Raw genomic sequence first — 13,199 nt, 5'->3', positions numbered from 1 at the left:
AACCTTGCACACCTTTCAGTTAAGAATTTCAGAACAGTCTGCCCTTTCGCACACCTCTTTCCCCAAAGGATGGAATTGTGAAAGTGGGTTTACAGTATCTGGCTTCCACTGATTTTAGGACGCAATTTGGCCAGAGCAATTGAAACCAATTATCAATACCTTTTTATTCAGGAGGGCATTTGACAAGTGACTCTTTCTTCAGTAAAGGGGTATTTAATAGGGAATGTTGTACTTTGTTGATATGCTTTTAATTGTTTTTATTCAATTGTGGTTCAGTATGGTAATTTCTTTATTGTACCTTTGTGATGCTCCTGGTGATAGGACCCTTTGTCTCTCTGAAACACATGGTGGTTGCCCTTGGTTCTGTTGACTTTGGAAGCTGCCATTACCATTTTGTCTGTCATTGCAGTGACTGGGAGTAGGTCAGGCAATGGCAGGAGGCTGCCAAGGTCAGGGCCATGCCAAACCAATGTTAGCTACCCTCCTGCTTCTGCCCCAAAGGGGAAGCATTCCTCCTCACTCCTCTCCTAAGCCTTGCTAGCATTGAACATTATCAGACAAGGGAAATTGGAAGTATAATCCAATGGCAATCCGAACGCAATCATGAGGTTTAATGTTATTGCATGATAGACTACCACACGCAATTTTGGGCAATGGGAAGTCAATCCGAACGCAATCATGAGGTTTCACGTTATTGCGTGAGAGGTGATCACATGCAATTTCGGGTAATGGCAAGCTATTTTCGAGCAATGGGAAGTCAGTTCGAACACAATTCACATTCATGTAAATTCGCTGAACTAGCAAATTCAAGTGAATGCGTTCTGGCCCCACTTTCTTTTCATTTGAAATTAAGAGAAATTCATCCCATGTGATCAACTCCATTGAGACCATGTGGACTTGCTTCTGAAAGAGGTAGCATACAACAAAGGCAGCATCCACACTGCAGAATAAATGAAATTGACACCACTCTAACTGGGCAATGCTATGGGATTCTAGGGTTTGTAGTTTTGTGAGATATTTAGCCTTCTATGTCAGACAGCTCTGTGCCACAACAAATGACAGGATTTCATAGGATGGCACCATGGCAGTTAAAGCAGTGCCAAAATACATTCATTCAACAGGCTGGGAACAGTCTAAGGCAGTGATAGCAAACCTGTGGCACGCGTGCCAGAGGTGGCACTCAGAGCCCTCTCTGTGGGCACACGCACCATCATCCCAACACAGACTTCACTAGAGTTTGTCATTAGAAATCCAGAGAAACGTGGCACTTTGCAATAAATAAGTGGGGTTTGGGTTGCAGTTTGGGCACTCGGTCTCTAAAAAGTTCTCCACCACTGGTCTAAGGCTAAGGCTTTGGTGATGAAATGTCAGTTTGAATGGCCCAGGATGATGAATCATATGTAGTGTTTTTCCATCCCCCCAAATTATGAAAGTGTATTTTTCCACCACATAATCTATATAATTTCTATGCAAGGAAAATACGAGTTCATTGTTACATAAAAAAGGTTAGACTCATGTATGGGACAGCATAACATAGGAGTTCTCCATGTGGAACTATACTATAGCAACATCCACAGATTAACTATTGAACTGCTGCAACCCCTGTACAACCTTTCTAAGGCTGGTGGTGGTGGGACTGGAGGGTTGTCTGGCTATGCCTCAGTAGCCAGATGCAAAATGATTGCATCATCTGCTGAGGTTCTTCAAGATCCTTTGGTGGCTACAGACACATAGCCAGATGCTTCTTTGATCCATCCTGCTTTCCACTAACCATGGAATGGCCATGGAGTCCTGCAGTGCCCTAATGGTAACTCAAGGCTCATTCCCACTACATTATAAAACGAATCGCAAATCAGATTATACAGCCATGGTTCCCATTTTAATCCGACCCCGATCCCTATTTGATCGAATTCTCTTGTGAAAACCCAAAGCAGAGGGGGAAACCCTGGGTTAGCCTGACACTACTTTCAGTGTAAATGGAAAGAGCATCCATTCTTGGATCAAGTGCTGCTCTCATGGAAAGGACCCTTGCTATGAGTGCAACTCTTCTCCTGCAAATGGAAACATTTTCTATTTGTGTATCAAAAAATGCCCCAGGCGATTCCACCCTAAATGTGGTGAGAGACTTGATTTCACTTTTGTGCAGAGGATTTGGTAGCTGATGTATACGTATGCAACCTGTCATTTCATAAAGTTATAACCACTGCCTTTGATACCTCCAGGATAAGATTTAGGGGAAGACATCCAGGGCTCCCCACACCAAAATATGTAGGAAGATCCTGATGTTCAGTAGGCTAATTTACCACATTTTGAAGTAAGGGCAGTACTAAATAGTACCACCTAAATTGGAAAGCTTCTTTAGACCACTGAATAAAGCTTCACATAAGCTATAGGCATCATGGATTACTGTACACCTCCCTTCCCCGTTGTGATGAATTTGAAACTTTTCCACATGTCTTTCCTCTTGAGGGTCACAAGGTTCTTCAAGTGCCTCTTGATTCTTAACCCATCAGTTGAACTCAATCTATTCTGCCACAGGAGACAAGAGAGAAAGGAAGAATCCATAAAAGGTGACAGTTACCAAGACGTTAAACTTAGCAGCAAACAGCTTGCAAAAGTGTGTCTGGTTCCAACCAGTTTTCTCTGTTCACACTGGGGAAAACCTTCTGCTTTATGGATCACTGGTTCATGGAGATAGAGAATGATAGATGTGTGGAATTAATCTCTTTAAAAATCATGGTGGTGTTTTTTGTGAACGCATTTCATAGGCACTAGGATTCTTCAGTCCATGTAACTATCCAGAGGTAAAGTATGCTTCATTTCATCTATTTGGAACATAATTCTGATAGCCAGGCAGTTGCAGACTTAAATGGGCATAACAAGAGTTCTTCTTGTTTTAATTCACATCCAGTGATGAACAAATCCCATTAAATGGACACCTCTTCCATTCCTGAAATACCATTCTCCTTCACTATCCAAATACTTAATTCAGATGGTTTATCTTGCAGCATGTTGTTTGTTTGCTTTATAAAAAGGATGTACAGAGCGAATCTGCCTTATTCAGAATTCCAAAAGCTGAAACATTCAAAACAACAACTCTCTTTTAATGGGTGGCTGAGATAGTGACACCTTTGCTTTTTGGTGGTTCAATGTACCATTTTGTTTCATGCACAAATATTGCACAAATATTATTACAAATATTGTATAAAGTTACCTCAGACTATGTGAATAAGATGCATATGAAACATAAATAAATTTTGTGTTTAGACTTGCTCCCCATCTCCAAGATAGCTTATTATGTACAAAAATGCAAATACTGGTATTACAAAATCCAAAAAAATCTGAAATCCAAAGCACTTCTGTCCCCAAGGATTTTGGATAAGGGAGACTCAATCTGCATTGGATTCTGGGACTGGCTGATTTTAAAACCTACAAATATTATTCCAAATCACGAACAAATAGTAAAGAGACTTCCACTTTGAATATTTTTATTTGTATATCCTGCTCTCGGAGTTTTAAAATGTTTTGTGGAAGGTATGTTTAGGAAGTTAAAAGGTACATCTTTAGTACAGGTTTGCACTGATGTCCCCATCACCTGTGTTTTAATCCATGCTGGTGACACTGGTGTAGTGGATTCTGTATCTAGTTAGGGGGTGGTGGCCCATAGACCTAGTGTGGCAGAGTCTAACCTCTGTGAATTGGGAATCTCAAAGTGCATCTACACTCTAGAAATAATGCAGCTTGGTACCACTTTAACTGCCATTGCTGCATCTTACAAATCCTAGAAATTGTGGCTTTGTGAAGCACCATCACTCTATCAGAGAAGGCTAAAAATCTTGTAACCCTTGTAACTTAAAAGCAGTGTCAAACTGCATTATTTCAAATTCAAACCTCTTTTTCTCAGACTCACTAGTTTTTCTTTAAAATGCATTGAGACAGCAACTGTGCAGTCCACTGGAGATTTACACAGAAGTATATCCCATTCTGGTGCTTGTGTTTACTCCCAGCCAGGTGTTTAGAATTACAGCCTGAGGCAATGGCCCTAGATGCAGGTAAAAATAGGGGGGGGGGGGGGGCAGCGGCAGTGTATTAGGAACTCTGGTCGTAAGTTGTCCCTTGGAAGATATCTGCACTGCAAATCGAAAATGCTTGCAAACCAGACTGATAATTCTGGTTCTCCAACAAGGGTCCTTAAAAACTATCTTTCTTCTGTGTAGTATTATCATAGATGGCCCTGAGAAGGACACTGAGAATGCCATTTCTGTGTAGGTATTACCAAAACAGAAGGACAAAGGTAGATGCTGGTTTGCATAAAGTTTTGCAAGGGGTAATTTAAATGTAAAGATAATAATTTAGAAATAATGACTATATTAATGGCTGTTTCTAGAAGCAGAGAAATGGCATGAAGAAGGATGTGATCAGGTGATCCATGTCTGCTCGGTCTGCATATAGGCAAATTTTAACTGCTCATAGGCAACACCAGGGTCCATCCTCCTCCATTTAATGGCATTTTTAAATATGTAAACCAGTCATGGAATGGAGAGTTTTTGAAACAGAGAAAGCCTTCAAAATGAGGACAGTTTCTGACAACCCTTCAAGTTGGGGAAGGTTTGCCAGAATCTTGTTGGAGCATTTATGAATGTGTTACCTAGAGTTATGTACTCATGGGTAGAATTCAGAGATATAACCATGTTAGTCTGGAATATCATTATCCAACGGGATCTTGTAGCACCCTTGAGACTAACTTTGTGAAAGAAGTTGCAGCATAAGGTTTCATAGACTTGGAATACTTCCTCAGATGCATAGAGTGAAGTGTTGCCCAGGAAGGACTTTTAAAATCAGATGACACGAATAGCCATATAAATTCAAAATTTGTGGGCATGGTGATTAGGATTACTTTGTGGAGTTTGTGGATACACTGCAATGCAGTTGTTTGGAAGGAGCTTATAGCTTTGTGTTTAAAATCAGTTTCAGCCTCCTGGGCTGCAACTGGGATGTGGGATGGAGGTGGGGATTATTGCACACTATGCAGCAATTTAGTGTGCGATAATCCTCGCCTCCATCCCGCGTCCTGGCTGCAGCCTGGGAGGCTGGAGTTGATTTAAAATGCCAAGTGGTAAGCTCTGAAGACTGGAAAGAGAAACAGCTGAACTACAATATACCCACAAACTCTCCATCAATAATGAGTTGAAGAGAGACAATGGCTTCCTGGCACACTACACATATTATAACACTGGTTAACCCCCAATCTCATAAGGATGTTCTTAGCCAGTTTATTATATCTCCTTTCTGGTTTCCAGTCTTCACACACCACATTCCCAGACCCCCTCGGCTATTTATATGGTCATCCATCTATCATGGCCTTAGGCAATATCTGCTGTCCCTCAATAACCAGAGTTAAAACTGAACTTGTCACCTCATCACTTATACCCACAAGTTATGCATTTCTATGGCTGTTCATGTAGTCTCATTATAAAAGGTGATTCCTGGGCACCAGATCACCATATGCATTTCAGGAAGTAGACCAAGAGTATGAAAGTTTATGCTACAACTTCTTATGCTCCAAGATAATAATAATAATAATAATAATAATAATAATAATAGGATTTATTTTTATGCCGCCCAATCACTGGGAATCGTTTTGTCATACGTAGGGACCATGCCTGCCTAGAAGCAGCTTGCTGATGCTCCCACCCTCTTTGTGCAAATGATCTCTGGCATGAGGGGGGATTGTTACCAGGGCCCTACTTCTACGTGTCACACTGGCGATTGCTCATGAGAAGGAGGTGGGAATGTCAGTCAACTGCTTCCTAATCGACAGGGGAACATATCCTTATTGACTGTAGCAACTGCTGCCCAGCTGGTGGGGGAGTGAGGAGGTCAGGACGAAATTCATTGCATAGGATCAGAACTATACGTTTATACGTTTGTAACTTCCCAACAGGATTCTGGCTGTTCTTTGTAAAGTAGGATATATGGAACACTTGGACTTTTATGTTTGTCCTCTGAATTAGAAAGGATGAAAACTCAGCTTTGTTATGAATGGAATTAAAAATTAAGTTTGCTGAGACACTTTCACCTGGAGTAGTCAATAACATTTTTGAAAAGCAAAATACCTTGTCTCAAAATCCAAATTAAAACCTGTATATCTGTAATGGACTAATGTTATCAGTGTAGGACAAAAAGCCCTCTCATTATTATTATTATTATTATTATTATTATTATTATTATAAAGACAATACATTTTTGTCTCTGGCATAATCTATAATAAATAAGCCCATTTTACTGCTGAAAATAAAAAGCAATCATATTGATCTGTTAAATAGGTAAAAACAAAACAAAACACATAACTATGTAGCAACAGTAGCATATTTTTATTAGGAACAATGTTTAAAAAATCACAAAGTAATGTGTACGATTTTTTTGAATCTACCACAAGTTTTCTTCAAACAGAATGTTAGGCAAAACAGCAACAAGTCTTGTGTGTGCATGCACCTTGAAGTCACCTGCCAGCTTACAGCAATTCCTTGAATTTCAGGGGATTTTCTCATGCAAGAAACACTCAGAGGTAGTTTTGCCAGTTATTTCCTCTGAAATATAGTGTACAGCATCCCTTCTGGCCCTGGCTCACCAAAAATCCTTAGTTCTGACTTTCTCAATATGGTCTTTTCCAGTAATGCTGAGCTACAGTTTCCATCATTCTTTAACCAGCATGGCAGTGGGCCATCTGCGGAATGTGGATATTTTTTAATCTGGGAGTTTTCAAACCAACACATCTGGAAGTGTGAGAATGGTGTCTGATTTAATACACATTCAATCCTACATTTGCTTATTTGGGAGGAAGCCCTGCTGAACTGAGTGTGGCATATATTGGAATAGACATGCATTAGATCCAGCTGCCCATATTTATAAACCATGAGTTAGGAAGAAATCCAGTCAGGTGCATTTGGAGAGACACTTTGTGTTGGGAGACTCCTTCCCCATTCTCCCGAAATGGCATCTTTCTCATATATTTAACACTGAAGTTTACACTGAGTAGCAAGAAGATGATCATTTATGGTTGCATCCATATCTTGTGAGAATCAGACTAAGTTACATTTTTTATTGTAAAGTGTAAAAATGGCCCACTTTCACAGGGGGGTTGGATAGTGCCATATCAAGGGTCTTGTTCCACAAAATGGAGAGTGAAACACCAGAATCAGAAAATACATGCTCACATGAGGTGGTATATTTGTCCTAAGTAGCTCTCAGCCCCCTGTGCTTGCAAAAAAACGTAACCAACAAGAATGTAACAGATTTGTTTTTTGTTTTTTTCTGAACAAGAAAAAAAAACTAGTTGCACTTCAACCTCAGGGGGTGGGGTAGGGTAACAACAGGCAAGGAGGTCCAAGAAAGTCAGGGAAGAGTGCCAGTGCCGCCGGCCCCATCCCAGCCTTCAGTGGTGGAATTTGGGCTGAACTTTGCCTTTCCCTGCTATTAGCCATCACCAATTCTTCTATTGTTGCTAGTCACAGGAATGGCCAAAGAGCAATGCTGATCATAGATTCCTTCCCTGATCACCCTAAATCCAGAGATCTAGCCCCTGACATACTAATCCCCTTAGAGAACACTAGGCAGGAATTCTAGTTTGTGTTCACAGTCCTGAGTAATAGAAACTTCTGTTGTTTAAACAATGTGCTCCTCCTAAATATTTGGGCATGGTAGTGTTCAGAAAAGCAAGCTTAGCTTTAAGACATCTCTTATTATCACATCTCTCTCCCATTTGCAGGATTCTGATGGAGCCCAATTTTTGGAATCACAGGAACACAACTGACGATTTCATCATGCTTGGCTTTTCTAATCTGCCACAGTATGAGATCTTTCTCTTTTGGGTATTTCTGGCCATGCACTTGGTCACACTTTCGGGACACTTGACTATTGTGGTGGTAACTTTGGTTGAGCCCACCCTCCACACACCAATGTACTTCTTTCTGCGGAACCTCTCCTCCATTGAGATCTGCTACACTTTGGTCATTGTGCCCAAGATGTTGGGCAACTTCTTGGCCAAGAGTCGCAAGGTGTCGTTGCCTGAATGTGCAGTGCAAATGTATTTCTTCATTGCTTTGGGCACCACAGAATGTTTCCTGCTGGCTGTGATGGCCTATGACAGATATGTGGCCATATGCAACCCACTGCGCTATACCCTGATCATGAGCCGAACACTATGTCTCCAGCTTCTGGTGGTGGTCTCTGCCTGTGGTTTTGTTCTCTCACTGGGACTCACTGCACTGATATTTAGGCTACCTTTCTGCAATTCCCATGAAATCAACCACTTCTTCTGTGACATCCCACCTGTGTTGTTCCTGGCATGTAGTGATACCCACACTGATGAAGTTTTGGTCTTTGTTGCATGCTTGATGGCTCTTCTGATTCCTTTCCTCTTGATCCTCACCTCTTATGTGTTCATTGCCAATTCCATCCTGAAGATCAAATGCTCCCAAGGCAGGCAAAAGGCCTTCTCCACCTGTGCTGCTCACCTGGTTGTGGCTGTGCTCCACTATGGCTGTGCCATTTTCATCTACATCCGGCCAAAGGCCAGCTACTCTCTAGAGCAGGACAAAGTGGTTTCCTTGATCTATACCAATGTGACTCCCATGCTGTACCCTATGATCTACAGCCTCCGGAACAAAGAAGTTAAGGGAGCTTTGAGGAAGGTCATGGGAAGAAAGGTCTCATTTCATGTAAGCTTTTGATGGTGGGGTTGGTTTAGTGTTTTTAGGGGGGAAATACTTATCATGTTCCTCCAAGTGTTATAATTTTAGAAATCAGCAGGTTCTACCCAAAGTGATAAACAGAATGTCTGAGGGTCTGACATTTTATCAATTGATGAGTTAATTAAAAGGGGAAAGTAACATGAACTGGACAACAAAGTGAAAAAAATATGTTTCAAGACCAATAAAAAACAAAGAAACTGATGATAACCTTAGATACTGATTGGTTGTCTTTTATTAGCCGTATGATCCTTAAGAAACAGAATCAGGAAGGTACATCTATATTACATAGTAATTAAAGGACAAAACCAGCCCATATAAAAGATAATATCCACTCTTAATTTTTTAACCCGTTGACTGATGCAATAGATGTATATATATTTGCATTTTTGTAATAGTTATTCTGGGAGCCAGTGTGGTATAGTTCTTTCAATGTTGGATTAGGATTCTGGAGGCCAGGGTTTGAATCCCCACTCAGCCATGAAAACCCAATGGATGATCTTGAGCTATTCACACTCCCTCAGCCTTTGAGGAAGGCCAAGGCAAAATCTCCCTCTGAACAAATCTTGGCAAGAAAACCCTGTGATAGGGTTGCCTTAGGGTCATCATACTTGAAGGCACACAATGGAAACTAGTGGAAGGCACACAACAAAAATAGTTATTGTTGAGATGTTTTTAGATTTGATTGAAGATATTTTTCTGTCTATATTATTTTCTGTTTTTTATATAAAAATGCAGGGGGAGGGAACCATAGGCAACATAATAACCTTAGAAGATTTATGCACCTGATTCTGCCTTCTGTTTCTCACAGGGAAGAATACTTCTTCTAACAGTGCATCTGCTAAGACATGTACATATATTATCCAAACCAAAAGAAATTGTATGCTTTTTCCTTCAAAGCTATTGGGTTTACTGTTAAGAAAATGTATTCAAATCTAACTAATGAATTTAGTAATCTGCCAAAACTGGTCTGATCAATTATGATTATCGATTAAAATATCTATTCTGGTCCAAAACCAAATACTGTCCACTCCTTCCTGCCTAACTTCTTTTCTACAATCTGAACTCTGTCCTAAAGCATTACATAGGATTGGTGAAACAATATTTATTTTTAAAGGGAGCAATAAGGAATGAATGCAAGAGAAGATCAAAATAGAAAACATATACTACATGTGGATAATCTGTACCATAGTGATATGACACAGTTTATCACATCATAAACAACCCCATTTAAAAAATAAGTACTACATATTCGGGCTAATCGATGTGCAGTCTTCCATGTCTTGTTGAACTGACAATATTAATAAATGAAGGGTGAACTGAAGAAAAGATTTCAGTAGTAGAGGAAGAGCTAAAGATAATAATATGGTATGAAATCAAGAAAGGACATAGGAAGAGCACTGCCGGATCAAACCAGAGGTATATTTAGTTCATTTTTCACAGTTGCCAGCCAGGTGATATCTAAGCCCACAAGCAGAACATTAGAGAAATATCCCTCTCTAGTTGTTATTCCCCACCATCTGATAGTTAGGATAAGCTACAGAGATGGTAATGAGACAGCGAGCATGAACAAATCTATTAAAAAATTTCCAGGAGCTGATTCTTTACTTATCTTCCTTCCAAGAAGTTTCTTCAGGGCATTTTTCACATCCTTGTTCCTCAGGCTGTATATGAGAGGATTGAGCATTGGCACCATTGCACCATAAAAAACAGAAATCATTTTGTCCTTGTCTATGGCATTTTTAGATTTTGTTTGAAGGTATATAAACATGGTTGAGTCACAGAAGATGCCAACTACTGTCAAGTGAGAGCTACAAGTTGCAAAGGCCTTTCTGTGACCCTGGTGTAACCCTGGATATATACCTGTCCCAAAAAGGAACACTCAAATGCCAGTGTATGTTTGGGAATTATGAAGTAGCTCAATGGTAGTGGCTGGGTTACTTAGCCATGGGATATATACCAAGTCCAGAGACACGAGGAATTCCAGAGGTAGGCTTCTAAGCAGTTTAATGTAAAAAAAAAAAAGGGGGGGGGAATTCAACAATCATCCAATACATACAATTACGCACACTCACAAGGACTAGGAAATTTAAAGGTGTTACATTAGAACAGAGCAGGCCAAACGGATGGAAATACTACACCTGAATTGGATAGTTGCTCTGCTTGTTACAGGTCTAGAGATAAAAGGAATTCACTCCTGAGGCAAACAGAGGTTGGCGAGCGAGAGAGGGGTTAACCAAGCAAACTGGCAGCATGGACACCTGATACTGGTCTAAGTTGGGGAAACAAAGAAAAGCAACAGTATATGTAGGGAATTTTAGCCCTGGGGCAAAATTCAGGGTATAGAAAAAGCCAAATAGGGTGCTTCCTTTGAAATGGATTTGAGTCACTTTGAAATTGTTTTTTGCAGGTGGTAACATTGGGGTGTGAATATGGGTGATGAAAGTGCATTTCCCAGTGTCGGGTGGATTAACGGGCATCTTGGCATCATCCCACTGTGGCAATTTCACACCTCCTCAAGGATGTCTGGAAAAACAGGGACCAGGTGACTCCAATTGTTAGCTTATGTGTGATGAAGGAATCCCTATAATGCCATTCACAGTAGAGTCAAGGGTGAATTAACCTGCATTTCTGATATCAAAAGAGGAGAGGTTTAAGGAGGTTAACACTGGATAGAATGGATCTGCCGCATCATCAAACCAATGCACAAGTATGTCATCAAGATGAAAACAAAATGGACAAGAACAGTTGCAGTATTGATAAAGGAAACGATGTCACTGAGGTGGGTGTTGACGCAGTTGAGCTTGACAACTGTTAGAGCCTCACATGTAAAGTGACTGATGACACTGGAAGCACAGACCTATTTAGGGCCTATCATTGTAGGGATGAGAGTCAGGATCAGGCCACTGCCCCATGTGCCAGCTGTCAGTAGGACACAAAAGAGATTATCACATGGGAAAAGAGGCATGGTTACATGCAGTTTGTATCCATCCCCAACAGATCTTACTGCCCTGCCCCGTGCCCAGGCAGTCGCCATCCCATATGCAACTCAGGCTTGCCCAGCACCTTTTCAAGAACAGGAAAATTCCATTTTTGAAAAGGTGCTGGAGAAGCCTGAATTACAGATGGGCTGTCTACTGCTCAGGCAAGGGAAAGTGTGGTATGCTCCATCAGAGACGGATACAAACCACATGTAACCCATATCTGTTTTCCTGTGCAATAATCTCCAGAGTCTCCATGATCAATGTGTAATGCAAGGAACTACATATGGCCATAAAGTGGTCATATGCCAAAACAACCAGGAGAAGACATTCTGTGGTCCGAAAGTATAGGCTAATGTGTATTTGAGCCATGCAGCCAATGAAGGAAATGGTGGTTCTCTTAGTGATGTAGGTGACCAAGGCCTGTGGGACACTGCTACTGCTTCAACAAATGTCAAGAAATGATAGGTTGCCAAGGAAAAGTACATAGGAGTGTGCAAATGGGTTTCTGTAGTGATCAGAAGAACCATAAAGCCATTCCCAGTCAGGTTGACAAGGTAGATTATGAGAATGATTCACAAGATTATAATCTGAGCCACTGGGTAATTAAATCTGTACATAAATTAGTAGTATTTGGTTCAGTGAGGCTGACTGTAAGCTGTGGGTATATGACTGTAACCTTAAAAATGATTTGCTTTTGACTGGCACAAATCAATAACCAGTCTTCAAAATATGCTATCCTGTAACTCTACTGAATTTTGAAAGTCAACAGTGCACACATGTATGGATATATCTACCTCCCTATCCCCCAGTTATGGATTAATTTGTTATTTTGATAACCCTTGGTAGCATATGCGCTCGGGAAGAATTTATACTTTATATACAAGTACCCATGTATAAATATGAAGCAGATGAGCTTTTTTTTAAAAAAAAAATCCTACAGTTGGTGTTTAAATAAGTTCATTATATGAGAAGGAAGTTCAGTCAATATGAAGGCTAAATTACAGAACACACCTCTACATTTGTAGTCTTTTAGCCATACATTACTCACATCCAAACCAAAAGGTTTATTTCAGATCTCATAACCTAATATTCTCTGATGGGTTCTAAGGGATGGGCAGGACATACCAGGAGAGGGAGGGGGAGTTTTTTACCTTGAGAACCCAGATATAATAATGAGTAGCCTCCTTTTTAATATTTTTTTCTTATTTTGTGCCAACATTATTAACTGATAAATCTCTTCAACTGCAGAAAATGGTAAAAGCTTCTCCTGCTCTAGAGACAAGAACACAAACCAACAGGTTCAAATTAAAAAGAGAGACAGAGAGGAATCATTAGGAAGGAACCCTTTGCTGCAAGGACTGTTCAACAGTTGGATAGATTGCCTCGGAGAGAGGTGGACTCAACATCTTTGGAGGTTTACAAAAAGAGGTTGGATGGGCATATTTCAAGAATGCTTTAGTTGTGT

General features: G+C 40.5%; 1 protein-coding gene and 1 pseudogene across 1 annotated transcript; one reads left to right on the top strand and one right to left on the bottom strand.

The window, feature by feature from the left end:
- Positions 1-7,775: 7,775 nt before the first annotated feature.
- LOC149322853 (olfactory receptor 10Q1-like) lies at positions 7,776-8,732 on the top strand. Its single transcript, XM_089533979.1, has one exon. It carries the CDS (start codon positions 7,776-7,778, stop codon positions 8,730-8,732), a length of 957 nt encoding a protein of 318 aa, XP_089390105.1.
- Positions 8,733-10,287: 1,555 nt separating this feature from the next.
- LOC149322852 (olfactory receptor 13H1-like) lies at positions 10,288-12,351 on the bottom strand (annotated as a pseudogene).
- Between the last annotated feature and the right edge of the window lie 848 nt (positions 12,352-13,199).

Source organism: Sceloporus occidentalis, unplaced genomic scaffold (genome assembly GCF_023333645.1).
Source record: "Sceloporus occidentalis isolate IW3139 unplaced genomic scaffold, rSceOcc1.0.p SCAF_1, whole genome shotgun sequence".
Classification (NCBI taxonomy): domain Eukaryota; kingdom Metazoa; phylum Chordata; class Lepidosauria; order Squamata; family Phrynosomatidae; genus Sceloporus; species Sceloporus occidentalis.
This window is presented reverse-complemented; position numbering and strand designations above follow the sequence as displayed.